This window comes from Cebus imitator, unplaced genomic scaffold (genome assembly GCF_001604975.1).
Source record: "Cebus imitator isolate Cc_AM_T3 unplaced genomic scaffold, Cebus_imitator-1.0 Scaffold552, whole genome shotgun sequence".
In the NCBI taxonomy this organism is placed as follows: domain Eukaryota; kingdom Metazoa; phylum Chordata; class Mammalia; order Primates; family Cebidae; genus Cebus; species Cebus imitator.
In genome coordinates this window covers 870,342-898,295 of record NW_016107867.1, presented here as the reverse complement: position 1 = coordinate 898,295, position 27,954 = coordinate 870,342, and the positions used below count along the sequence as shown (strand labels likewise).

Genomic DNA, 27,954 nt, shown 5'->3' with positions numbered 1-27,954 from the left:
GAAACAGGGTCTTGTTCTGTGATGCAGGCTGGGGTGCAGTGGCATGATCATAGCTCACTGCAGCCTCAACCTCCTGGGCTCAAGAAATCCTCCTGCCTCACTCAGCCTCCTGAGTAGCTGGGACTACAGGTGCACACTACCATGCCCGGCTAATTTTTGTATTTTCTGTAGAGATGGTGGTCTCACCATGTTGCCTAGGTTGATCTCGAATTCCTGGGGTCAAGCAGTCCCCCAGCTATGGCCTCCCAAAGTGCTGGGATTACAGGTTTAAGCCACACTGCCCAGCCTTTTATTTCAGAGTAAGGGTGTACATGTACAGGTTTTCTTACGTGGGGTATATTGGATGATGCTGAGGTTTGGAGTACAGTTGATCCTGTCACCCAGGTTGTGAGCATGGCACCCAATAGGTAGTTTATCAGCCCTTTCCCACCATCCCCCCCATAGTAGTTTCTGGTGTGTATTGTTCTCATCTTTATGTCCATGTGTACCCAATGTTTAGCTCCTACTTGTGAGTGAGAACATGTGGTATTAGGTTTTCTGTTTCTGTGTTAATTCACTTAAGGATAATGGCCTCCAGCTGCATTGATGTTGCATTGCAAAGGATGTGATTTTGTTCTTTTTTTGTGACTGTGTTTTGTGTTCTTTCTTGTGGCAGCGGATAGACATGGGTCGATTTGACCTTATTGGCCTGGAAGGTCGTGTCTCTCGATATGAGGCAGACACATTTCTGCCCCGGCACCGCCTCTCTCGCCGGGTACTGCTAGAGGTGGCTACTGCTCCTGACCCCCCACCCCGGCCCAAGCCAGTCAAGATGAAGGTCAACAGGTATAAGGACTAAGGAATGAGGGGGTGGTTCCTAGGATAAATGGCTGAAAGCTGGCTGGAGGGGATCTGGGGTGGGAAGAAAAGAGTTGGATGCATAGCTGGAAGGTGCAGACATGCGGAGCGAATCAGGGAGAGAATAACTGGAAGAGGGTACTGGGATGGGCTTTCGTGTTTGTCACTTTTTCTCCCTTTCTGTCTGTTGGATGCTTTCTGATTGTCTCAAGTTCCTATCCCTCTTTTTCCTTTGGGTCTCTTTCCTTTCCTTTGCTTTTATAATGTTTTTTGGTTCATTTTCTTTCTCCTTTGATTTTGCTACCCCTAATTCTTCTCTCCCTACCCACTCCCTTAATTTTTCCACTTAGGATGCTACAACCAGTACCTAAGCAAGAAGGCCGGACAGTGGTGGTGGTGAACAACCCACGGACGCCCCTGGGCCCTGTCCCAGTTCGACCCCCTCCAGGTCCTGAGCTCTCAGCCCAGCCCACCCCTGGCCCAACCCCCCCAGTGCTGCCAGCACCACTGATGGTTTCAGCCTCACCTACTGGGCCCCCGCTTATTCCTGCATCTCGGCCTCCTGGCCCTGTCCTCTTGCCTCCACTGCAGCCCAACAGTGGTTCTCTCCCTCAGGGTGAGTTGAAAGGGAGCTAAGGATGACGCACGGTGCTTCAGAAAGGTTGTTCAGACTGGGGAAGAAGTAGTGAAATTAAAGGGTTTGAGGAGCTGGGTTGGGGACAGGGGTCTAGTATTTGATGGGTTGGAAGCGGGTATGGAGGCTTCTGGGACCAGGCTAAGGCTTTAGTCAGGGTATATCTGACAGGTTTTTTTGCTTTGTGTCTACAGTGCTGCCATCCCCCCTGGGGGTCCTGAGTGGGACCTCACGGCCTCCCACGCCAACCTTGTCCCTAAAGCCAACACCACCTGCCCCAGTTCGCCTGAGCCCAGCCCCACCTCCAGGCTCCTCTAGCCTATTGAAGCCCCTGACAGTGCCACCAGGCTACACCTTCCCTCCTTCTGCTGCCACCACCACCTCTACCACTACGGCAACTGCTACCACCACAGCAGTGCCAGCTCCGACTCCTGCACCACAGCGCCTCATTCTATCTCCTGATATGCAGGCTCGCCTGCCCTGTAAGTTCCCAGGGCTCTGTGGTGAGGGACTTGAGATGGAAGGAAAACTCAGGACCATGAGAGCATCAGATTTTAGGCAGCTTGGGTCAGGCATGATGGCTCATGCCTATAATCTCAGTGCTTTAGGAGGCCAAGGTGGGAGGATTGCTTGAGACAGGAGTTTGGAGCCTGCAGTGAGCCATGCCTGCACCACTGTAATCATGAGCAAGACCCTGTCTCAGAAAAAATTTAAGCAGCTAACACATGTTAGTTATTATGCCAGACATTGTTAAATCGTAATTAAGAACCCTTAAAGAATTGATACAGGGAGATTACACATAGATGAATAAATAGTGGTAAGCCTAGCAGTAGAAAAATATTTGGATTAAAGGGTAGTGTAGAGCAGAGGGTGGTGGTTAGCTCAGTCTGGTGGCAGGCCATGTTAGAGGACATAAAGGAGTTTGAAGGAGTAGGTGGAGGCTGAATGGTTGGGGCGTGGTAAATTGTGGGAAAGGGTTGGTTGTTTGAACTGGACACTTTGGGGGAGAAGTGTGCTTCATGGGGTCTATGAAATGGTGTTGAGCAGGATGAGCCTTGTGTACAATAAGGTCTTCTCTGTTTTTAGCAGGTGAAGTGGTCAGCATCGGGCAGTTAGCCTCACTGGCACAACGTCCAGTGGCTAATGCAGGGGGAAGCAAACCTCTCACCTTCCAAATCCAGGGCAACAAGCTGACTTTGACTGGTGCCCAGGTGCGCCAGCTTGCTGTGGGGCAGCCCCGCCCGCTGCAAAGTAGGTAAAACCCACCCCCTGTCCTGCCTTCTTCCTCCTCTTCCCTATCTCTCTGTTTTTGTGACTTTTTTAGATGTCAGCCTTTATGTTTCTTGCCCAAGCTTTTGGTGGGTGGGGCCAAAGGGCATGGTTGGAGGAATCTTTCATAAAGATAGGGAAAGAGTACATTCTAGAGAATTTATTCCCTCTCTGTTCTTTCCCTCTCTTCTTGCCTTGCCTCTGCCCTCCTCAGGCTGATAGCTGCTTCTCTCTCTCTTTCTCTCTTCCCTTAACCCAGGGAATGTGGTGCATCTCGTGTCAGCAGGGGGGCAGCACCACCTCATCAGCCAGCCTGCCCATGTGGCCCTCATCCAGGCCGTGGCCCCGACCCCTGGCCCTACCCCTGTTTCTGTGCTGCCTTCTTCGACCCCCAGCACCACCCCTGCCCCCACTGGCCTCAGCCTTCCGCTTGCTGCTAACCAGGGTGAGGCTCCTGGCCTTCCTACTTACTTAACCCTTGTTGGCCTTGGTCCTTCCAGGCATGCTCTGGGCTACTGTCTGTCCAGCCTTCCCACAGTGTTGTTTTCCCTTGCAAATATCTCCGATATCTGTCTGCCACCTTCTCCTGCCCCTGGACTTCTTCCATCCTTTGGGTCTCTTGTTTCTTTTCTGCCTTCCTCTCAGTGTAGCTTCCTCTTGCAGTGCCACCAACCATGGTGAATAATACAGGCGTGGTGAAGATTGTAGTGAGACAAGCCCCTCGGGATGGACTGACTCCTGTTCCTCCGTTGGCCCCAGCACCCCGGCCTCCGAGCTCTGGGCTTCCAGCTGTGTTGACTCCACGCCCCACATTAACCCCTGGCCGGCTACCCACACCTAGTCTGGGTACTGCCCGAACCCCCATGCCCACACCTACTCTGGTGAGGCCTCTTCTCAAGCTGGTCCACAGTCCTTCACCTGAAGTCAGTGGTGAGTCCAGGTGGCTGAGGCCAGAAATATTTGCCTGGAATGGAGATGAGATGGCGTAGCCTGAAGGTTTCTTAGTTAGCACAGGTCTCTTCATGTCAGCGTACTGCCTTGATTTGCAGTTGACCCCGGAACTGGGCTGCGTGAGCCCTGACCTAATTTAGAGATACATTTGTTGGAATCTTAGAGGGGAAGAAAATCTAAAATTGTCAGATTACTTGGATGTTTGACTTCATGTTGTAGGAGTGAATGCTTGCTGTGAAAGGGGAAGCTTGGGGGTCAGGAAAAGGTGGGACAGGGTAGTAGACAGGGTCAGGAAAGTAATTCTGAGGCTAACTCATCTTCTCTCTCCACAGCTTCAACCCCCGGAGCTGCCCCCTTGACCATCTCTTCTCCTCTCCATGTGCCATCCTCACTCTCTGGGCCAGCCTCTTCTCCAATGCCAATTCCCAACTCTTCTCCCCTTGCTAGTCCTGTGTCCTCTACGGTCTCAGTTCCAGTATCATCTTCACTCCCCATCTCTGTCCCCACCACGCATCCTGCCCCAGCCTCGGCTCCACTCACCATCCCCATGTCAGCCCCCTTGCCTGTTTCGGCTTCGGGCCCAGCTCTGTTGACCAATGTGACTCCACCACTGGCACCTGTTGTCCCAGCAGCTCCTGGACCTCCCTCCTTGGCACCAGCTGGGGCTTCCCCATCAGCATCAGCCTTGACTCTAGGTTTGGCCACAGCTCCGTCCCTGTCTTCATCTCAGACACCTGGTCACTCTCTGTTGTTGGCTCCCACCTCTTCACATGTTCCAGGGTTGAACTCAGCCGTGGCCCCTGCATGCTCACCGGTCCTGGTGCCGGCTTCAGCTCTGGCCAGTCCCTTTCCGGCAGCACCAAATCCAGCTCCAGCTCAGGCTTCCCTTCTGGCTCCAGCATCTTCTGCATCTCAGGCTCTAGCCACCCCTCTGGCTCCTATGGCGGCTCCACAGACAGCAATTCTGGCTCCTTCTCCAGCTCCTCCTCTGGCTTCTCTTCCAGTCCTGGCACCATCGCCAGGTCCTGCTCCTGCCCTGGCTTCATCGCAGACTCCAGTTCCAGTTATGGCTCCATCATCTACTCCAGGAAACCCTTTAGCCTCAGCTTCACCGGTACCAGCTCCAACCCCTGTGTTGGCTCCATCATCAACTCAAACTATGCTACCAGCCCCAGTTCCATCACCTCTCCCAAGCCCGGCTTCTACGCAGACACTGGCCCTAGCCCCAGCTTTAGCACCCACTCTTGGTGGCTCGTCTCCGTCTCAGACACTCTCTGTGGGAATGGGGAACTCCCAGGGACCCTTTTCAACTCAGACATTGTCATTGACCCCAGCATCATCCCTGGTACCAACTCCAGCCCAGACACTGTCTTTGGCACCAGGACCACCACTGGGTCCAACTCAGACGCTGTCTCTGGCTCCAGCTTCTCCGATGGGCCCAGCCCCAGCTCACACGCTGACTTTGGCTCCAGCATCGTCATCTGCTTCACTCCTGGCCCCAGCTTCAGTGCAGACACTGACCTTGAGCCCTGCCCCCATTCCTACCCTGGGCCCGGCTGCAGCTCAGACCTTGGCGCTGGCCCCAGCCTCTACACAGTCCCCAGCTTCCCAAGCATCTTCCCTTGTGGTTTCGGCATCTGGTGCCGCTTCCTTGCCTGTCACCATGGTATCCCGGCTGCCTGTTTCAAAGGATGAGCCTGACACACTGACATTGCGCTCTGGTCCCCCCAGCCCTCCCTCCACTGCTACCTCGTTTGGTGGCCCCCGGCCTCGACGCCAACCCCCCCCACCACCTCGTTCCCCTTTTTATCTGGTAAGTTTTACTTCCTTGAAGAAGGAACAGGAAGTTGAGTTTCTTAGGTGTGTTGGTAGGGTGGATGGAACAAATGATTCACATTTAACCTGGTGAAGTACAAAGCTTAATGTTATGGACCAAGTACTTGAGTGACATTTGGACAAGTGCCTTCTTTTCCCTGGGTGTGTACCCTTACCTGTAAATTGGGAGTAATAATCCATGGGATTTCTCAGTGAGGTCATTGAGGACAAAATGTGCTTTTGCAAGTATTAATCACAAGACTTTTTTGTTACCAGTGGTCTCTTTAGTTCTTGCTTTATGAGTTAGTGTTGGCATTCAACTGCTCCATTTTACAGATGAGGAAAGTAGCCTACTAAATGATGTTCTAGAGGTTACACAACTCACAGGAACACAGATGTGCTGACTCCATTGCTTTCTCCTCTTCTCTACAAGAGGCGGTCCTCAGAAACAGGAAGACTTTTCAGTTGCTAAAACCATCACTGTCATTAAGTATTTGAACTTCTAAGGGGGCAAATGACACTGTAGAATATAATTCACTAAAGAACATGAGCCTCTGACCCTGACAGCCATCTTTTCCCTTTTTTTTTTTTTTAATTAAGATCTTTTTGCAGTCTTTTCCCATTTTTTAACTTGCATGGTAATAAGTGGGCAGTAAAAGGAACTCTTCTTTGTCCCTTTTATGATTTCTGGTATCTTTTTTCCTGTATTCTATATATAGGCTCATGTCTGTGTGTTTGAGTTAAACTCACAGTTCATCTTAACCCAGAACTAAGGAGAAGGAAGGTCCAGCAGGTCCCTCCAGGCCCTCTGGCTTTTCTTCACTGTCATCAGAGCTGCTGCTTACTCTTTGCTTCATGCCTACTCCCCCACCCTCCACCAGTGCCATTGACTCCACCTTTGGTCTTTACCTGATACTGCCAGTTTGGTCCTGGCCGGTTCGAAGTAGAGAGTAGAGGGAGAAAAGCCAAGGGTGGCAACCTGTAGTCCGCTGAATTTTTCCCTCCCCGTTTTGGATGATACATTGAATTTTGATTGCTCTGCAAGTAGAGAATAATTTTTTCCACTTATTTTTAGACAGTTTGAGCTATAAATCATACACCATGCAATCTACTCATTTAAACTGTACAATAGCTTTTTTTTTTTTTTTTAAATAGAGATGAGGGTCACACAGTGTCGACCAGGCTGGTTTCAAGCTGGCCTCAAGTGATCCTCCCATCTTCGCCTCCCAAAATGCTGGGATTGTAGATGTGAGCCACCACGCCTGGCCGTAAACTGTACAGTAGCTTTTTAATATATTCATGGAGTTACACAATCATCAACACAATCAACTTAGAATCCTTCCATGCCCAAAAAAGAAATGCTACCCCTGTTAAACATCATTCCCCAACCCCTCCATCCCTCCAGTCCTGAATGACTAATATTGTACTTGTTTCTCTAGTTTTGCCTGTGGAGTCATAATGTGTAATGTATGGTCCGTTGTGACCGGCATTTTCCACTTAGAGTAATGTTCTTTGAAGTTTATTGTGTTACAGCATATATTAGTACTTCATTTCTTTTTATGTTGAATGATATTGTATGGACACCATATGAGGCTCTGACCTTCCTTCCTTGAGTTGCTGGAAACGTGTGTTACTTCTGCTTTATGGCTATTGTGAACAATGCTGCTGTGAACATTTCATGTACAAGTTTTTGTATGGACAGGCGTTTTCAGTTTCTGTTAACTGAGGAGAATAATTGCTGGGTTATGTTGTAACTAAATTTTAACTGTAAGGAACTGCCAGACTTTTCCAAAGTGGCTGTGGCATTTGACATTACCACCAGCAGTCTGTGAGGATTCCAGTTTCTCTACATCTGAGCCAATACTTTTTTTTTTTTTTTTTTGGAGTCTCTCTCCATCACCCAGGCTGGAGTGCGTTGGCATGATCTTGGCTCACTGCAACCTCTGCCTCCCAGGTTCAAGTGACCCTACCTCAGCCTCTCTCATAGCTGGGATTACAGGTTTGCACCACTGTGCCCAGCTAATTTTTTTGTGTTTTTATTTTATTTTTGAGATAGAGTCTTGCTCTGTTGCCCAGGCTGGAGAACAGTGATAGCATCTTGGCTCACTGCAACCTCTGTCTCCCAGGCTCAAATGATTCTCCTGTGTTAGCCTCTGGAGTAGCTGGGACTACAGGCATGCATTAGCATGCCCAGCCAGATTTTTTTGTATTTTTAGTAGAGATGGGGTTTCACCATCTCTACTAAAAATGTTAGTAGCTGGTTAGCCAGGCTGGTCTCAAACTCCTGACCTCAGATGATCCATTTGCCTTGGCCTCGCAGAGTGCTGGATTGTAGACATGAGCCACCACGCCTGGCCAGATTTTTTTGTATTTTTAGTAGAGATGGGGTTTCACCATCTTTGCCATGCTGATCTCGAACTCCTGACCTCGAGTGATCTGTCTGCCTCAGCCTCCCAAAGTGCTGGGATTACAGGTGTGAGCCACCATGCCTGGCATGTCAACACTTATTTTGATTATAGCCATCCTGCTGGGTGTGTAGTAGTATTTTATTATGGTTTTCACTTGAATTTTTCTGTTGGCTAATGTTGAGCTTTATTTCATGTAGTTGAAATACCATGTTGGCCATTTGTGTATCTTTGAAGAAATATCTGTTCAGTTCTTCTGCCCTTTTAAAATGGGTTGTCTTTATCGTTATTGAGTTGTAAGAGTTCTTTATATATTCTGGTTATAGATCCTTTCTCAGATGTATGGTTTACAAATATTTTTTTTTTTTTTTTTTTTTTTTTTTTTTTTTTTTTTTTTTTTTTTTTTTTTTGTTTTTTTTTTTTTTTTTAAGTTTTTTTTTTTTTATTTTTTTTTTTTTTTTTTTTTTTTTTTGAGACAGTGTCTCACTTTGTCACCCAGGATGGAGTACAGTAGCACTATCTCCGATCACTGCAGCTCCTGGGCTTAAGTGATCTTCCCATCTCAGCCCTCCAAGTAGGTGGGGCTGCAGGCGCATGCCACCCTGCCAGGCTGCTTGTTTTTTGTTTTGTTTTGTTGAGACAAAGTCTTGCTTTGTCGCCAGGCTGGACTGCAGGGGCACGATCTCAGCTCACTGCAACCTCTGCCTTTGGGGTTCAAGTGATTCTTCTCCCTCAGCCTCCCGAGTAGCTGGGACTACAGGCATGTGCCACCACACCCAGTTAATTTTTTTGTATTTTGTAGTAGAGACGGAGTTTCACCATGTTGGCCAGGATAGTCTTGATCTCTTGACCTCATGACCCACCTGCCTCAACCTCCTAAAGTACTAGGATTACAGGCGTGAACCTCTGCACTGGGCATTTGTTTGTGTATTTTGTAGAGACGGGGTTTTGCCATGTTGCCCTAACTGGTCTCGAATGGGAGCTTAAGCAATCCGCCTAGGCCTCCCAAAGTGCTGGGATTATAGGTTAGAGCCACTGTGCCTGTCCAGATTTTCTCTTTTGCTACTATTGAGAGCTAGCCTCAAAAGGAACTAGCTCTTTGAGTCTATTGGTTTTTCCCTCTCCTAGGATACCTTTTTTCACTCACTTAGAGCACTTCAAGCTAAGAGGTGAAACTTGGTAGCAGTTAGGAAGGGAGATTTGGGACACTACTCTTCACAGTTATCTCCTTGGGGTCTAGTCTCCCTCATTTTGTTTATTTCGTTAACAGATAAATGTGTTGAGAGCTAAACTGTGCTAATTACTGGTGATTATAGTGAGCAAGACTCAATTCATGATATGTGGGGCCTACCATTTTGTAGATAGATGTTAGTCAAATAATCATACAAATGTGTAACCACAGGCATAGTAAGTGATAGGAGAGTTAGGTGGTTTTATATACTGTGAAGCTGGAATCACAGAGATGGAAAAGGATTGGGTTGGAGTCATTCATCCAGGTGTCTTCACTGCCGGGTTGCCCGTTTTCTCTCTCATAGTGATGAGACCCAGATGTCTGATTAGCTGTTCCCATTCCACTCCATTCTAGTCTGGCCCTTAGCAGAAACCTGTTCTAGATTTGATTGGCCTCTGTTTATCCTGGCCAGTGATGTGAAGAAAGCTTCTAATAATTATGGAATCATCACAAGAAGATAAGTTAGTCCTGGAGTTGAGTGTTACATAGGAAATGCCCACAAATTGTCCATTCTATAAATCAGTTGGAATTGTAGATCTTAATTTTGAGTATTCAGTCGTTCTGCTCTGATAGAATGCAAGGAAAGATCAGTTTTCTCTTGCAGAGAAGTTATTTAACATTATGAAAGGAATAGTTCTCATTGATAATTTGGAAAACTAAAAGTATAGTGTATTTTTGGATCTCATGGTTTCTATATATTTATTTGTGTCTGGGAACTGTCGGGCTTTGATGTGGATTCTGAGGGCACTGATTGCTTTATCTGTTTTTCTCTCATCCCCAGGACTCCCTGGAGGAAAAGCGGAAGCGGCAGCGGTCTGAACGCCTGGAACGGATTTTCCAACTTAGTGAGGCTCATGGGGCCCTGGCACCCGTGTATGGGGCTGAAGTCCTGGATTTCTGTACCCTGCCCCAACCTGTTGCCAGCCCCATCGGCCCTCGTTCTCCTGGCCCCAGCCACCCCACCTTTTGGACTTATACCGAGGCTGCCCACCGGGCTGTACTATTTCCCCAGCAGCGACTAGACCAGCTGTCAGAAATCATTGAGAGGTTGGCAGGGCTAAGTGCAAATGGGGAGTGGGTCTTGGGGCTTCAGAGTGGATGTAGTGCTTAGGGCTGGTGAAGGTGTTAACTTCTGGGGCATTTCAGAGTCCCATCTTTTACACTGCCTGCCTTCTTCTTTCACAGGTTCATCTTTGTCATGCCTCCTGTGGAGGCACCTCCCCCTTCCCTGCATGCCTGCCACCCACCTCCTTGGCTGGCCCCACGTCAGGCAGCCTTCCATGAGCAATTGGCCTCTGAGCTCTGGCCCCGGGCTCGTCCTCTGCACCGTATTGTGTGTAACATGCGCACCCAGTTCCCCGACTTGAGACTCATCCAGTATGATTGTGGTGAGTTAATTGGCCAGTACAGGACCGATGACTTCTCTTTCTTAGTGGTAAGACTGGTATATCAGAGTGATGCTGCACTTAAGGTCTCTAGAGATTCCTGTAAAGCTTTAGATGGTTTTTTAGGTTATACTTATGGGCAAGATGGAGAAACGTAGGCCTCATGTTAGATTCTTGACATTCATGAATTTGACTTTCTTTTTATGAGACAAAGTCTTCACTCTGTGGCTGGCCCAGGCTGGAGTGCAGTGGTGCAGTCTCGGCTCACTGCAGCCCCCCGTGTTTCAAGCGATTGTCCCACCTCAGCTTCTGGAGTAGCTGGGATTACAGACATGTGCCACCATGCCTAGCTAATTTTTGTATTTTTAGTCGAGATGGGGTTTCGCCCTGTTGGCCAGGCTGGTCTCGAACTCCTGACCTCAAGCCATCCTCCTGCCTCAGCTTCCCAAAGTGCTGGACTCACAGGCATGAGCCACCTCACCCGGCCATGAATTTGACTTTCATGAAAATTGAAAATGCGCTGCTAACTCATTCATTCAGTAATCATTTTGTGAACATATGTTACATTTTGCTAATTATTTGGGATACAACAGCAAATAAGACAGTGCAGTATAGAGTTTTTATTTAGACCTATGGGAAAAGAGGTCTGGTGGCACAAGGCTGCACGGTAAGTAAATAGTAAGTTTTGGTCTTGGAAAAGACAAGGACCTTTTTGCGTTGGCTAGAATTACTTGGCGATAACAGAAAACAAAATAACAGTCGCTTAAATTACAAGAGCGTGTATTGTTTACTTAATGAGCAAATCTGAGAATAGTGCTGTGTAGCTACTATCTTTTTATCTTCTCTCATGCTTTCATTTCTTCATGATGTTACGATGGCTGCCATAACGCCAGGGTATACACCAGTTTTCTGAAGAAGAAGAAACAATGGGTTGAGTGAGACAAAACACTCTGACAAAGTTTTCTGGGAACAAAAGACCTCCCAGCTGACTTTGCCACAAAACTGATTGGCTTAAAGTGAGCTGTATGCCCGTACCTAGAACAATCACTGACAAAGGGGAATAGCAAAGAAGACATCTGACTTATTTAGATCAATCTTGATTTGTTTTCTGGGGTTGGGTTGGGGCCTGCTTCACCTGGCAGTAAGGACTCTATGCCAGCTGTCCAGTTGATCAGGTCCCTGTTACCCAAGAATGGCTATTGGATAAGTGACTAGTTTCTGCCACAGCCCTGCATAGACTTTTTTTTTTTTTTTTTTTTTTTTTTTTTTTGAGACGGAGTTTCGTTCTTGTTACCCAGGCTGGAGTGCAATGGCGCGATCTCGGCTCACCGCAACCTCCGCCTCCTGGGTTCAGGCAATTCTCCTGCCTCAGCCTCCTGGGATTACAGGCATGCACCACCACGCCCAGCTAATTTTTTGTATTTTTAGTAGAGATAGGGTTTCACCATGTTGACCAGGATGGTCTCGATCTCTTGACCTCGTGATCCACCCGCCTCGGCCTCCCAAAGTGCTGGGATTACAGGCGTGAGCCACCGCGCCCTGCCTGGTATCAATCTCTTGACCTCGTGATCCGCCCCCCCTTGGCCTCCCAAAGTTCTGGGATTACAGGTGTGAGCCACTGGGCCCGGCCCAGACATTTCTATAGTAACATGTTTCGAGATTTATTTTTTTCTTTATTTTCTTTTTTTGAGACAGTCTCGCCCTGTTTCCCAGACTAGAGTGCAGTGGTGCAATCTTGGTTCACTGCAACTTCCGCCTCCCGGGTTCAAGTGATTGTCCTGCCTCAGCCTCCTGAGTAGTTGGAATTACAGGCGTATGCCACCATGCCTGGCTAATTTTTTTAGTATCTTTAGTAGAGACAGGGTTTCACCATGTTGGCCAGGCCGGTTTTGAACTCTTGCCCTGGTGATCTGCCCTCCTCAGCCTCCTAAAGTGCTGGGATTACAGGTGTGAGTCACTGTGCCCAGACTGAGATTTCTTAAATATCCTAGAATATAAGAAAATCAACATTTTTATTCATATTTGTTCAATAAATGTTTTAGTTAAAAAATGTTTTTGTTACATTTGGAACTGAAAGTCTTGGTTAAAAGTGTTCAAGGCAGGGTGTGGTGGCTCATATTTGTATCCCAGCACTTGGGTAGGCTGAGGTGGGCAGATCACTTAAGGCAAGTAGTTAAAGACCAGCCTAGGCAACATGACAACCCCGTCTCTTCAAAAATTGAAAAATTAGTTGGATGTGGTGGTTTACATCTATAGTGCCAGCTACTCAGGTGGCTGAGGTGGGAGGATTGCAGGAGCCCGGGTGGTTGAGGCTGCAGTCAACTGTGATCATGCCACTGCACTCTAGCCTGGGCAACAGGGTGAGACCTTGTCTGAAAAAAAATAAAGTCTGCCCTGGTGGCTCATGTCTCTAATCCCAGCACTCTGAGAGGCTGAGGCGAGTTCACAAGTTGGAGACCAGTGTGAGCAACATGGCAAAACCCTGTCTCTACAAAAAATACAAAAATTAGCTGGGCATGGTGGCATGTGCCTATAGTCCAAGCTATTTGGGAGGCTGGGGTAGGAGGATGGCTTGAGCCTGGGAGGCAGAGGTTTCAATGAGCAGAGATGACACCACTGCACTCCAGCCTGGGTAATAACTGACTTACCAGAAATGTTGGAGTTATTTCTGTGTTTGATGGAAGGTTGAACTAGATAACAGGAGTGAGCCTATCTGACTTTATGGTTCTGATCTGTGACCTTAAATCCTGGTCTGTAAGCTGCGACCATGGAATCTGTGAATCTGTTCAGGATTTCAGCTGGTATGACCATTGTAATACTTAAGGATCTCTTGCATGTAACCATTGAAGATTCTGATTTTCCCTTGATGTTATTCCCCTACTCTTTTAGTTAGACTCAAAGAAGTTAGATTCCAGGCAGGAGAAGACGGAAGAGGTGAAACCCTTAAAGGAAGAACGTGTATGGCGTTAAATAGAGATACATTTTTTTGTGACAGGGTCTTGCTTTGTCGTCTAGGCTGGAGGGCAGTGGTATGATCTCAGCTCACTGCAACTTCTGCCTCCCAGGTTCAAGCGGTTCTCATGTCTCAGCCTCCTGAATAGCTGGATTATAGGCACCTGCCACCACGCCCAGCTGATTTTTGTATTTTTAGTAGGAACAGGATCTCATCACATTGGCCAGGCTGGTCTTGAACTCCCGACTTCAAGTGATCTGCCTGCCTTGGCCTTCCATTGGCCAGTGTGGGGATTACAGGCGTGAGCCATCATATCCCACCATAGTTAAATATTTTTGATCTGCTAGGCTAATTCAAACCCTGGCCTAAGGGATTGATTACCTTTCAACCCCAGCCTTGTATTGGCTAAGCATTCTACCTATTACAGCTTGTAGCTAGCTCCCTTGTACTCCTTCATATCTCTTCAGGAAAGTTGCAGACGTTGGCAGTGCTATTACGGCAGCTCAAGGCAGAGGGCCACCGAGTGCTCATCTTCACCCAGATGACCCGAATGCTGGATGTATTGGAGCAGTTTCTCACCTACCATGGCCATCTCTACCTGCGTCTGGATGGGTCTACTAGAGTTGAGCAGAGACAGGTAACCCAAGCTTCTGCAGCCCTTAATAGAGGCTCACCTCTGCTTCTCTCTTCTTTTCCCAGGATTTGGGCTTCCAGAGAGGGTGCCACTAAGCCTTAGACCTGTTTTAGGGGATGTCTCCCAATATCAACTTTTTTTTCCCTTTCCTTCTAGGCCTTGATGGAACGGTTCAATGCAGACAAACGCATATTCTGCTTCATCCTTTCAACTCGGAGTGGGGGTGTGGGCGTGAACCTGACAGGAGCAGACACTGTTGTTTTTTATGACAGCGACTGGAATCCCACCATGGATGCTCAGGCCCAGGACCGCTGTCACCGAATTGGCCAGACCCGGGATGTCCACATATATAGGTATTGCCTTGTCTTCCTTCACCTTACTTCCCCGTTACCGATGGGGTTTCTTTGATATTTTTGGCTGCTTACACATGGCCTTTATCACTCCCTAGGCTTATCAGTGAACGAACAGTGGAGGAGAACATCCTAAAAAAGGCAAATCAGAAGAGAATGTTGGGAGACATGGCCATTGAGGGAGGCAACTTCACCACAGCCTATTTTAAACAGGTACTAAGTAAGATCTTTTAGCCTATGCAGAAGAAAACTGCTATGCCTTTAAGACTTCCTCCTGTTTATTAAGGAGAACTGCTTAGCACTTTGGGAGGTCTAGGCAGTCAGATCACTTGAAGCCAGGAGTTGGACACCAGCCTGGCCAATATGGTGAAACTGTCTCTACTAAAAATACAAAAATTAGCCAGGTGTGGTGGTCGGCACCTGTAATCCCCACTGCTTGGGAGGCTGAAGCAGGAAAATCGCTTGAACCTGGGAAGCAGAGGTTGCAATGAGCTGAGATGGTGCCATTGCACTCTAGCTTGGGCGACAAGAGCAAAAACTCCGTGTCAAAGAAAAAACAAAAAGGACTGCTTTGGTCTTCACAGACCTGTGTCTTCAACCAGTGGCACCCCTGATACTTCCAAGAACCATCAGCCTTACAGCTTAGACCTAAGACTAGCATTCTGTTGACTCTGACAGTTCCCTGTGTTCTATCCAATAGCAAACCATCCGAGAGCTCTTTGATATGCCCTTGGAGGAAACTTCTAGCTCATCTGTGCCCTCTGTCCCTGAAGAGGAGGAAGAGACTGTGGCCAGCAAGCAGACTCATATTCTGGAGCAGGTGAAAAAAGAGTGGGCAGTTCCTAAAATTGAGCTAATGCTTATAGCATATCCTGTTCTTTGTTAATCTGTTGAGCTTTTCCAGGGAAAAGAGATGTTTCTTCTGCTTCCCAGATTACAGTCAGCCTTTGATAGTTGTCAGTACATTACTTACTGGTTCACATGATTTAGTAGGAAAAAAAAACAGGATTTTGGAGTCCTCAGTTTTAGGTTGAATTCCAGTAGTGCTTCTTAATTGTGTTTGTTAAGACAAGTTACAAACCTCACTCTTTCGAACCTCGCTTTCTATTAAAAGTAATGTCCATCGGGTGTGGTGGCTCATGCCTGTAATCTCAGCATTTTGGGAGGCTGAGGCAGGTGGATCACCTGAGGCCGGGAGTTTGAGACCAGCCTGACCAACGTGGGGAAACCCTGTCTCTACTAAAAATACAGAATTAACTAGGCATGGTGGTGCATGCCTGTAATCCCAGCTACTCAGGAGGCTGAGACAGGAGAATCGCTTGAACCTGGGAGGCAGAGGTTGCAATGAGCTGAGATTTTGCCATTGCACTGCAGCCTGGGCAACAAGATTGAAACTCTTTCTCAAAAAAAAAAAAAAAAAAAGTAATATTAAAAACCGCAATTATTTTTGCACCAACCTAAATACTTCTCTCAAATGGAAATGCTAATGAGAAGGAAGTAATTTTGAAGATTAAATGGTGAGGTGGATATAAGAAATGATTTGTATTTGATGTGAAACACTGTTTCAAAGACTTATACATAATAAAGTCACATTTAGGCCGGGCGCGGTGGCTCAAGCCTGTAATCCCAGCACTTTGGGAGGCCGAGGCGGGTGGATCACGAGGTCAAGAGATCGAGACCATCCTGGTCAACATGGTGAAACCCCGTCTCTACTAAAAATACAAAAAATGAGCTGGGCATGGTGGTGCGTGCCTGTAATCCCAGCTACTCAGGAGGCTGAGGCAGGAGAATTGCCTGAACCCAGGAGGCGGAGGTTGCGGTGAGCGGAGATCGCGCCATTGCACTCCAGCCTGGGTAACAAGAGCGAAACTCCGTCTCAGAAAAAAATAAAAAAAAAATAAAAAAAAAAAATAAAGTCACATTTAGAAAGGTTTTAAAAAGATTTATTCCTTTAATAACAGCCTGGCCAAAATAGTGAAACCCCATCTCTACTAACAATACAAAAAATTAGCTGGGCTTGGTAGGCGCCTGTAATCGCAACTATACTTGGAAGGCTAAGGCAGGAAAATCACTTGAACACAGGAGGTGGAGGTTGCAGTGAGTTGAGATCATGCTACTGTACTCTAGCCTGGGCGACAGAGTGACTCTGTCGCAAAAAAAAAAAAAAAAAATTACTCCTTGGCCCGCTCTCAAAATCTGAATCGTAATTTTGAGGTGTTGGGTCTGAGCATTTGTGTGTTTTCAAAGCTCTCCAGCTGTAGACAGGCGTTTAGGAACCCCAGGCAGAGTGCACCATGGATATGTTTTCCCCACTGAGTACTGTAGGCTCCTTGCCTTGGTGGCTTTCGTGTGAGCTTTCTGGAAAGAGCAGATGTGGTCAGTATGTTGTCTTGAGCCATCTCAGTGCAAAAAAGAATTGTGCATTTTTATTCACATCTTTCTGTGACGGCTTTTTTTTAAAGAGAGCTGAAGCTGACGTTAAAGGAAGTCGAGCAAGTCCTCTCTAAAATAGTTATTTTCCCCTAGTGGGAGTCCTGGTAAAATCCAGTCCATCCTATGTGGACCACTGAGTTGTGGTAACTCTGCAGGCCTAGGAGGTTGTTAAGTTCTGTTGCAAACCTAGTTTGTGTACGCTTAGTCTCAAGTTTTTGCCTGAATCAAATCACAGGATATAAAGTACTTGAAGTCTCATGTTTTCTTTTCCTTTTATACACCCTGGTAGGCATTGTGTCGGGCAGAAGATGAGGAGGATATCCGTGCAGCCACCCAGGCCAAGGCTGAACAGGTGGCTGAGCTTGCAGAATTTAATGAGAACGATGGGTTTCCTGCTGGTGAGGGAGAGGAGGCCGGCCGGCCTGGGGCTGAGGATGAGGAGATGTCCCGGGCTGAGCAGGAAATTGCTGCCCTTGTAGAACAGGTCAGTGTTGGACCCACTAGTTCTTGTTGGGTATGAGCATTTGTGTGTTTCCCCTGGACTTGTGACCATCCTTCTGTCTTCCCTGGTGGGAATAAACAAGGGTGGTAGGACCCTGGATACTGGGTACCAGGTTCCTACGTTTATCACCACTGCTCCTCCTTGCAGCTGACCCCCATTGAGCGCTATGCCATGAAATTCCTGGAGGCCTCACTGGAGGAGGTGAGCCGAGAGGAGCTCAAACAGGCAGAAGTGAGTATTTCCAGGGGTGGGTCTGGCAGTGGGGAGCTGTTAATTTCTTTTTTTTTTTTTTTTTTGAGACAAAGTCTCGCTCTGTTACCCAGGCTGGAGTGCAGTGGTGTGATCTCAGCTCACTGCAACCTCCACCTCCCTGGTTCAAGCAATTCTCCTGCCTCAGCCTCCCGAGTAGCTGGGACTACAGGTGTGCACCACCAAGCCTGGCTAATTTTTGTATTATTAGTAGAGATGGGTTTTCACCATGTTCAAGACACCAGGCTGGTCTTGAGCTCCTGACCTTGGGTGATCCACCAGCCTCAACTTCCCCAAGTACTGGAATTGCAGGCATCAGTCACCACACCCAGCCTGGGAGCTGCTAATTTCTACTCACTCTCTACCCTCCTTGCCTCCTCCTGACCACTTGTGGGCCCTGTTGTTGTAGGAGCAAGTGGAAGCTGCCCGAAAAGACCTGGACCAAGCCAAGGAGGAAGTGTTCCGCCTACCCCAAGAGGAAGAGGAGGGATTGGGGGCTGGGGATGAGAGTTCCTGTGGGACTGGTGGAGGCAGCCACCGGCGCAGTAAAAAGGCCAAAGCCCCTGAGAGGCCAGGGACTCGTGTTAGTGAGCGTCTTCGTGGAGCCCGGGCTGAGACTCAAGGGGCAAACCACACTCCTGTCATATCTGCCCATCAAACTCGCAGCACCACCACGCCGCCCCGCTGCAGTCCTGCCAGGGAGCGAGTTCCCAGGCCAGCACCTAGGCCTCGACCCACTCCAGCTTCAGCTCCGGCTGCAATTCCTGCCCCTGTCCCTGTCCCAGTCTCTGTCCCATTACCCATTTCAGCCCCAAATCCAATAACCATTCTTCCTGTCCATATCTTGCCTTCTCCTCCCCCTCCTCCTTCACAGATTCCTCCTTGTTCTTCTCCTGCCTGTACCCCTTCTCCCACCTGTACCCCTCCACCAGCTCATACCCCTCCTCCAGCCCAAACCTCTCTTTTAACTCCTTCCTTTCCTCTCTTGATTGGTCCACCTTCTGTGCCCATCTCTCCCCCAGTCACCAGCCTCCCCTTGGGCTTGAGGCCTGAGGCAGAACTGTGTGCCCAGGCATTGGCATCTCCAGAGTCCCTGGAACTGGCTACTGTGGCCAGTTCAGAGACCTCCTCACTTACTCTTGTGCCTCCTAAAGATCTGTTGCCAGTTGCTGTGGAGATCTTGCCTGTGTCAGAGAAGAACCTTTCTCTCACCCCTTCTGCCTCCAGCCCAACCTTGGAGGCTAGCAGCGTCCCCAACGGTCAAGAGCAGGAGGCACCAGATTCTGCTGAGGGGACCACCCTTACACTGCTGCCTGAAGGTGAGGAGTTGCCCCTGCGTATGAGTGAGAGCAATGGCTTGGAGCTCCCACCCTCAGCAGCATCTGATGAGCCACTTCAGGATCCCTTGGAGGCTGACAGGAACTCAGAAGAGCTGGTAGAGGCCCAGACCCCAACTTTCAGCCCAGAGAAGCCACAGGAACTTGTAACAGCTGAGGTCGCAGTTCCATCCACCTCATCTTCAGCCACTTCCTCGCCTGAGGGTCCTTCACCTGCCCGACCTCCTCGGCGTCGCACCAGTGCTGATGTGGAAATTAGGGGTCAAGGGACTGGTCGGCCAGGGCAATCACCAGGCCCCAAAGTACTTCGAAAGCTGCCAGGACGGCTAGTAACTGTGGTAGAGGAAAAGGAACTGGTGCGGCGGCGGCGGCAGCAGCGGGGAGCTGCCAGCACCTTAGTGTCTGGGGTCTCTGAGACTAGTGCCAGCCCGGGAAGTCCGTCTGTCCGAAGTATGTCAGGGCCAGAATCCTCCCCTCCCACTAGTGGGCCCTGTGAAGCTGCTCCTTCATCCTCACTGCCCACTCCACCGCAGCAGCCCTTCATCGCTCGCCATCACATTGAGCTGGGGGTGACTGGTGGTGGCACCCCAGAGAATGGAGATGGAGCACTGCTTGCCATCACCCCACCTGCTGTGAAACGTCGGAGGGGGAGGCCTCCCAAGAACAGGTCTCCAGCAGATGCTGGGAGAGGTGTGGATGAGGCACCCTCATTCACCTCGAAGGGAAAAACCAATGGGGCTGACCCAGTCCCTGGGGCTGGGACCCTAATTGTTGCAGAGCCTGTCCTGGAACCACAGCTTATTCCTGGGCCCCAGCCTCTTGGACCCCAGCCAGTTCACAGACCCAATCCCATCCTGTCACCTGTGGAGAAAAGAAGGCGAGGGCGGCCCCCTAAGGCACGAGATTTGCCCATCCCTGGCACCATTTCCTCTCCAGGGGATGGCAACTCCGAAAGTCGGACACAGCCACCCCTACTCCCACCACTGCTAGCTTGTCCCTCCGCTACTGTTGCCAACACTGTCACCACTGTCAACATTTCAACCTCCCCACCCAAACGGAAGAGAGGCCGACCTCCCAAGAATCCTCCGTCACCTCGGCCCAGCCAGCTCCCTGTATTGGACCGTGACAGCACTTCTGTCCTTGAAAGCTGTGGATTGGGGAGGCGACGGCAACCCCAGGGCCAGGGGGAGAGTGAGGGCAGTTCTTCTGATGAGGATGGAAGCCGCCCTCTTACCCGCCTGGCCCGCCTTCGGCTTGAAGCAGAGGGAATGCGAGGACGGAAGAGCGGAGGGTCCATGGTGGTGGCCGTAATTCAGGATGACCTGGACTTAGCAGATAGTGGGCCAGGCGGGCTGGAATTGACACCTCCTGTGGTCTCAGCCCCAAAACTGCGCTCGACCCGGCTGCGTCCAGGGTCTCTAGTCACCCCACTAGAGACTGAGAAGGTGCCTCGCAAACGAGCAGGGGCCCCAGTTGGTGGGGGTCCTGGGCTGGCGAAGCGGGGCCGCCTACAGCCCCCAAGTCCCCTGGGCCCTGAGGGTTCAGTAGAGGAGTCTGAGCCTGAACCCTCAGGTGAGGAGGAGGAAGGGGATGGGACCCCACACCGACGGCCTGGCCCCCGCAGGCTTGTTGGGACCACCAACCAAGGAGACCAGCGCATCCTGCGCAGCAGTGCCCCTCCCTCCCTGGCTGGCCCTGCTGTTAGTCACAGAGGCCGCAAGGCCAAGACGTGAGTGGGCTGCCCCTCCACCTAGGCTTTCCACTGTGGCCGCTCCCTCCATGACCAGGCCTGACTCTGTTTAACCACTACTTGAAGTCTTGAGGGGGAAAGCCTCCAGGGAGACAAAGGGGCCTTCTCCTTTCTTCCCACCAAAGTAGGGGGTAGGCAACTGGTTGTCATGGAAACGGGGATCATCACAGCCCCCCTCCCCTTCACCCCACGTGGCTGGGTAGTGTTAAGGGTGGCAAGATAGTCTCTGTCCCCACCCCCTTGTACTTGATTCCCCAGCTGTCTTTCACAGCCCCCCACCCTTAGGGGAAAAGGGAGGGGCTTCTCTACAATGAGGTTTTTTTCTTTTTTTTTCTTTCTTTTTTTTTTTTTTTTTTTTTTTTTTTTTTTTTTTTTTTTTATTTTTTTTTTTTTTTTTTAAGAAGAAAAAATAATAAACTTAGTTTCTGTACGAGCATCCGCGTAAGGAGGCTTCTGATTTTCTGGTCTGGTGGAGGGCTGGGTGGGAACTTGGGCATCGTTATTCTCCTCTCTTGCTCTTGCAAAGACCCTAGCACCTGATCTTTAGCCCAGGATTGTATATTTGAGGTAGAAATCTACCGAAGAGGAAAGATTGGCGAATCTGATGTAGGGTGCCTTTCTCTAGTCAGTTTGAAGTCACAGACGTCCTTTTCATCTCCTTTTTGTTCCCTTTGTTCCTGGACTTGACTTGGAGCTCTCTGATGCCTCAGACCTTTCCCGTGAATCCCTCTTGCTCAGGTGCTTCCTTTCACTCCTTTTTCCAGAGGGCAGGCATCCTAGCTCCAGTTGCTCCATCCCTTGGCCCTTGCCTGCTTTTCATCTAGCCAAACTGGTTTTAGTCAGCCACACCCCTTCCCAGCTCCCTGGCTTCTTCAGGTGGTGGCTGGCCACCCAACCCCACCCCTGGACTTGGCTTGGAGCCCTGAGTCAGCTCCATCACCACCCAAGCCAAACCAAAGCTGAGGCGGGAGCCGAAACTCAGAGTCCCTCAAGGCCTATAGCCAGGTAAGATCGCTGTTCATTTTTACATTCTCTTCACTCCCTGGGCCCTCCTTATGTCCTCCTATTGGCTCTGTGTTTACCTCATCTGAGTTATTTCTTCATGTCTACTTCCCTGCAGCTTTTTGGCACACATCATTCTTTGCTCTTTGCTTGTCTCACCTCTTTCACCCTTCCTTCCTATCCTTTGTTACTTGTGTTCGGGAAGCCACAGGTGTTCATTTTGTCTGGGTTATAGGGGAGTGGTTGGAGATAAGGGTAGAAAGGTGGTTTGATGCCAGGGCTAGAGGACGTGAGAATTAGGAAGACAATAAATGATTAAGTAGGGCATCATGCAGGTTTCTGTGTGGTAATGAGATCATTTGGACTCAGTGTGCTAGAATAATTGTGTTGTGTGGCCTGGGTTAAAATGAAGAGGAGGTGGCAGGGAGGCAGCATAGCAGAGGAAGCCCTGACTTAGGGAAGGTCTTTCTGGTGTTTGGCTTCAGTGGTAAAAAAGGGCTTACTTGGGTACATTATCCTTACTTTTCTCCATTCCTATAACTGTTTTCATGTAAAATGGCCGCTTTGCTTGAAGTGGGGTGCAGTACCTAGGTCCTGTTCTCTGATATCTGTAATATTCAGGGGGCAGCCTCTAAGGAATTTAGGGCCCTTTGAAATACAGATTAAAATAACAGATTCATAGCAGCTTTCAAGAGTCTGTATTTCTCCTGCTTCTCGGTGTCTGCCTGTCATTTGGCTTCTTCCCACTTGTCAAAACACCAAATAATACAGATAATGCCATGTCCACACTGGCTTGCTTTCAAACACTCAGAACCTCAAGCTCAGGTAAAAGGATTCCAGCCACACATTTCCTGTCCTGTTCTGTGAGTCACTAGAGGAATTCCCCAGTGAGGTAGCTTTCCTGACTGCTAGGCTTGGCCATGAGAACAGAGTGCTCTGAGGGGTGGAGTCTGAGCAAGCAAGGCCAAGGGCTCAATTGTTGGGCTCACAAGTACCTTGACTATCGTCCACAGGTGATGGAGGACGAGGAGAAGGCAGTGGAGATCTTGATGAGCAACACGGAAGCTGCTCATTCTCCATCCCCCATCCGCTGCTGCTGGCTCCGCCTCCGCTGCTTGGCAGCTGCTAGCATTATCTGTGGCTGCTCTTGCCTGGGAGTCATGGCTCTGGTGTTTGCCATCAAGGTGAGGAGTGCAATTCCCATGGGAACAGGGGGATGGGTATAAGGCAATGGGTTCATGTATCTGATCTGTCTACATTGACCAAACGATTACTGAATACCTATCAATGCTCGGTTCTGGGCCTGGTGCCAGAAATAAGAATAAGACAGTGTTCCTTGTTGTCAGAGGACCCATAGTCTAATGAAAGAGATGGCAGTGAAAATGGCTAATTAATAGAATGCAGTTTATCAGTACTGTAATACAAGAAGCACAGGACACTCTGGGAGCCAGGGAGGTTGGAGATTATATATGTGTGTTTGTGTGTGTGTGTGTGATTATATATGTGTATGTGGTAGAGTAGGTGACTGGAAAGGCATCCTAGGAGAGGTGACAGGAGTTAGCCTTAAAGGGTGAGTGAATAAGGGTGGAAGGGCATTCTGGGTCAAGGGAGTAGTGTGTACAAAGGCCTGTGGAGCACAACTGTACCAGTGAGGAATACTGAGAGATGAAGCCAGAGGACCCAGATTCCCAAGGGCCTCCAATTCTATGTTTAAGAGTTTTGACTTTGTCTTAAAAGTACTGGGGAACCATTGAATGGTTCCTGCAGGGGAAAGTGACTTGGTCAGATATGAGTTTTAGAAAGATCCACTCTCAAGGCCTACATGGAAGGTGACTTCGAGGGTACAAGGCTGGAGGCAGCTGAATGGTGATGAGCACAATCTCTAGGAGTCTGGAAGACACTATTGGGTTTTTGGTAGGGCTTCACCATTTCAAAAAGCCTATTAAAAACAGCACCATGTCCTTTTGGAAAGACTACACAGGCTAACTTAAACTTCATCCTGGAATTTTCTCAACCCTAGACATTTTAACAGAAACTTACTGTAAGAACTTCGGGGTTCCATTAGAGCAAAATACTAAAAAGAGTACTTAATGATGACAGAGAGGCTGGGTGCTGTGGTTCATGCCTGTAATCCCAGCCCTTTGGAAGGCTGAGGTGGGCAGATCACTTGAGGTCAGGAGTTCGAGACCAGCTTGGCCAACATGGTAAAACCACATCTCTACTAAAAATACAAAATTAACCAGGCATGGTGGCACGCGCCTGTAATCCCAGCCACTCAGGAGGCTGAGGCAGGAGAATTGCTTGAACCTGGGAGGCGGAGGTTACAGTGAGAGCGCACCATTGCACTACAGCCTGGGCAACAAGAGTGAAAGTCCGTCTCAAAAAAAACATGATGAAAAAGATGAGGCCCAATGGACTATGAGAATGAGGTAGTGTTTGGGCATGAGTGAAATACTCCAGGCTCACTGTTTCTTGCCAGTAGTTACAAATTTTGAATCAATCTGGGATGGTTGGAAAGAATGGGAATAAAAGAATTGGAAAGTACTTTCCCGTGTGTGATCTTGTGAGGTAACTGTGGCCACCCTGAGAAGTAGGCAGGGGTACCATATTTTGCAGATCAGAGGTGAAAATCAGAAACTGGAAAGGGAGGTAGAGGGTTTGGATGTGAGGTTTTGATCTGTGACAGAGAAGGAGGAGTGGAGTGGGGAAATGGGCACATTGGGGCAGAAACAGCAGGAGAACCTAACCAAGAACCTGCCCCCACAGGCGGAAGAGCGGCATAAGGCAGGCCGGTCCGAGGAGGCAGTGCGCTGGGGGGCCCGGGCCCGGAAACTCATCCTGGCCAGCTTTGCTGTCTGGTGTGCTGTCCTTGTTCTGGGCCCCCTGCTGCTGTGGTTGCTCTCCTACGCCATCGCTCAGGCTGAGTGACCCTGGGTGGCCTCTGCTGAGAGCCAGCCAAGACCACCTGGATCCTGCAATGCGGCATTGCTAAGGTCCTGTGACAGCAGTGGTCCTGGTTGGAAGGATGGGGACTCTCTCAAGGGGCTTTGGAAGAGCTCTTCTAGCCCTTTATAAAAGGAGGGCAGCGGCTGAGACTGATGAGAGAAAGGCAGCCTGCTCGGTTCTTTCAAGGTCCACCACCCCCATCTCCCCTACCCCAGCCCACCCTAGGGCCTCTACCCAGCAAAGGGCGGCGGGAGTGGGGGTTGAAGACCAGATCTGGTTTTATTAGAGTTCGTTTTGTAATAAAAGCCTTTTTAGTGGTGAAATGTTCCTGTCTAATTGTTCTCCCCCTGCTTTTCCTTGGGCCCTTGGTGAGAGCCAGACTGGACATCTGACTGATAGCAGAAGCCAGCATCCACCTCATCCAAGAGCTCCAAGAGAAGGAAATAATTTTAATTTTCTTCTGGAAGTTTCCCATCTTGGAAAGACCCCAGCTTCTCCCTTGTACATCCACAGAGACTCTGAGGCCAAGAGTAGTAGCAGCTGCTACTATTTATTACTTACTATATTCCAGGCTGTGTTCTAAGCACTTTATATTTCTTTCTCCAGTTTTCAGTCACTTAGATAGTAGGTATCTGTACTGTCATATCCACCTTATGAATATATCACATATGATAGGTACCTACTATCAGTGAAAACTGGAGGAAGTGTTCTAAAATGACAGTGTTTTCATTTTATACTTGAGGAAACACACAGATTTGCACAAGGTGCTCAGCTAGTAAATAGTAGAGCTGAGACTGAACCCAGACACTTTGGTTCCAGAGCTGAGAGAGGAATGAAAGAGGTGGGTAACAGCAACAACCATTCTGCACATGGTGATTTGAATGATTAAAATGGATTTTCATATCTTTTATCTTGGGCCTCATAGTAACATTTATATCATACTTACAGGAAAATACCCAAGACAATTATACAGTTCTTTAAATTAATGCAAAGCAAATGTGAATAGCCACATTCAGTAAAGAAATTAGAACATGCCCAACACTTCAAAGCCTCCTTTATACTCCCAGTCATTGCTGCTTCCTTTCTTCCCACAGGTAACCACCATTCTGACTTCTAGCAATGTTGTTTAATTTTGTCTGCATTTGAACTTTATATAAATGGAATCATATATTCTTTTCATGTTGATTTCTTGACGTTGTGAGATTCGTCAATATTTGGAATAGGTGTAGTTTTTATTGCTGTGTAGTATTCAGTCATATGGATATATCACAATTTGTCCATTTTCTGTTGGTGGACTTTGGGATGTTTGCAGTTTGGGGATATTATGAGTCATGCCTTTTGGAGTACATGTGCCCTGGCAAGTACCTTACCATAATTCAGAGTCCAGAAGAGCACCTAAAGGAATGAGAGATGTTGCACACTGAAGAGAGATTGGAGGGGAAGGAGAGGCACATGATGGCTGTCCTCAGTGTTCCCAAGTGCTCCAGGAAGAAAGAGGAAGTTGATTGGTGGTCCCAGAAGTTAGAATTACAACAGTGGGTAGAAACCATATACAGGGCAGTGTTCTCAACATAGCTTCACAGTGGAACCACCTGGGAGCCTTAAAAAGTACTTAGGCCTGGGCTTTACCCAGCCTACATTCTGACTTAATTGGTGTGAGGTGCAGCCTGGGCAACAGAATTTCTCAGTTTCCCAATTGAGTCAGTGCACATAGTTTGAGAACTATTGCTTTTTAGAGAAGATTTTTACTGGGTTCATTCTGCAATTTCTTAATCAGGAGGAAAAAAGGGTAACACATATTAGAAAGTTTCGTTTTTTGGCTGGGCGCGGTGGCTCACGCCTATAATCCCAGCACTTTTGGGAGGCCAAAGTGGGTGGATCACAAGATCAAGCGATCGAGACCATCCTGGTCAACAAGGTGAAAACCCGTCTCTACTAAAAAAAAAAAAAAATTTTTTTTTTTTTTACCCTAAGTTCTGGGATACAAGTACAGAACCTACAGGTGTGTTACAGAGGTATACATGTGCCTTGGTGGTTTGCTTTACCCATCAACCCATCTTCTAGGTTTTAAGCCCTGAATGTATTGGCTATTTGTCCTAATGCTCCCCTCCTCCCCTTGGACCCCCGTCCCCCACAACTGGCCCTGTTGTGTGGTGTTCCCCTTCCTGTGTCCATGTGTTCTCATTGTTCAACTCCTACTTATGAGTGAGAACATGTGGTGTTTGGTTTTCTGTTCCTTTGTTAGTTTGCTGAGGATGATGGCGTCCAGTTTCATTCATGTCCCTGCAAAAGACATGAGTTCATTCCATTTTATGGCTACAAGAAAGATTTTTATGGAAACTTTTTGAGCCAATGGATTAAGCAGCAGCTTTAGTTTACTCGAGGAGAATATCCCATTACTCTACACTGATTAAATGAGGTCTTACTAGTTTTTAAATTATTTTGAAAACATTTCAAAACAATGAAATAATTGTACAACAAACTCATGTATGCCCTTCACCGGGATTTATCATTTTTAACATTCATCACATTTGCTTTATTGCTAAACTATTTGGGGGGGGGACCTTCATCCCTAAATAATGTCATGATTTTCTCCTAAGAACAAGTACATTAGCTCACCTAACTATAGTACAATTATATAATTCAGAGAAGGTAGCATTGATACCATATTGTCTTCTGATATATAGTCCATATTCAAGTTTGCTGGGTGTCCCAATATTGTCTTTTGTAGCCATTTCTTTCCTGTTTTAAGGTCCAAGTGACAACACTTATTGTATTCAGTTGTCATGTCTCAACTGGGCACAGTGGCTCACACCTGTGATCCCAGCACTTTGGGACACTGAAGAGGGCAGATCGCTCAAGTCCAGGAGTTTGAGACCAGCTTGGGCAACATGATGAAACCCCTATCTCTACAAAAAATTCCAAAAAGCTGGGCATGTTGGCATGCATCTGTAGTCCCAGCTATTCAGGAGGCTGCAGTGGAAGGATCGCTTAAGCCTGGGAAGCAGAGGTTGCAATGAGCTTTGATCGCGCCACTATACCGCAGTCTAGGTGACACAGTGAGACCCTGTTTCCAGAACAAAAAAACTTGAATTGCTGTTTATCCTTATTATTTATTTATTTTTTTAGATAGAGTCTTGCTTTGTCATCCAAGTTGGAGTATAGTAGGGTGATTTCAGCTCACTGCAACCTCCACTTCCTGGGTGCAAACAATTCTGCCTCAGCCTCCTGAGTAGCTGGGGTTACAGACACGGCACCACACCCAGCTAAT

General features: G+C 48.3%; 2 protein-coding genes across 5 annotated transcripts in view; both read left to right on the top strand.

The window, feature by feature from the left end:
• The window catches only part of LOC108293878 (Snf2 related CREBBP activator protein), a 44,555-nt gene extending 23,466 nt beyond the window's left edge, over positions 1-21,089 (top strand). For 2 of the 4 annotated variants that reach the window (XM_017515483.2, XM_037733846.1), the window contains exons 19-34: positions 656-825; positions 1,188-1,453; positions 1,666-1,953; positions 2,558-2,722; positions 3,000-3,185; positions 3,404-3,670; positions 4,024-5,504; positions 9,924-10,189; positions 10,328-10,530; positions 13,948-14,117; positions 14,271-14,467; positions 14,563-14,677; positions 15,165-15,284; positions 17,187-17,381; positions 17,547-17,630; positions 18,058-20,718. In XM_017515483.2, coding sequence (XP_017370972.1) covers positions 656-825; positions 1,188-1,453; positions 1,666-1,953; positions 2,558-2,722; positions 3,000-3,185; positions 3,404-3,670; positions 4,024-5,504; positions 9,924-10,189; positions 10,328-10,530; positions 13,948-14,117; positions 14,271-14,467; positions 14,563-14,677; positions 15,165-15,284; positions 17,187-17,381; positions 17,547-17,630; positions 18,058-20,718 — 6,834 coding nt within the window. Of the gene's footprint in view, positions 1-655; positions 826-1,187; positions 1,454-1,665; positions 1,954-2,557; positions 2,723-2,999; positions 3,186-3,403; positions 3,671-4,023; positions 5,505-9,923; positions 10,190-10,327; positions 10,531-13,947; positions 14,118-14,270; positions 14,468-14,562; positions 14,678-15,164; positions 15,285-17,186; positions 17,382-17,546; positions 17,631-18,057 lie in introns of all 4 variants that reach the window. The other 2 variants (XM_017515484.2, XM_037733847.1) reach the window with 2 other exon arrangements.
• Positions 21,090-21,118: 29 nt separating this feature from the next.
• On the top strand, positions 21,119-25,866 carry TMEM265 (transmembrane protein 265). Its single transcript, XM_017515505.2, has 3 exons — positions 21,119-21,740; positions 22,751-22,921; positions 24,504-25,866. The coding sequence occupies exons 2-3, from the start codon at positions 22,754-22,756 to the stop codon at positions 24,663-24,665; spliced, it is 330 nt and encodes a 109-aa protein (XP_017370994.1). The 5' UTR covers positions 21,119-21,740; positions 22,751-22,753; the 3' UTR covers positions 24,666-25,866.
• Positions 25,867-27,954: the final 2,088 nt, after the last annotated feature.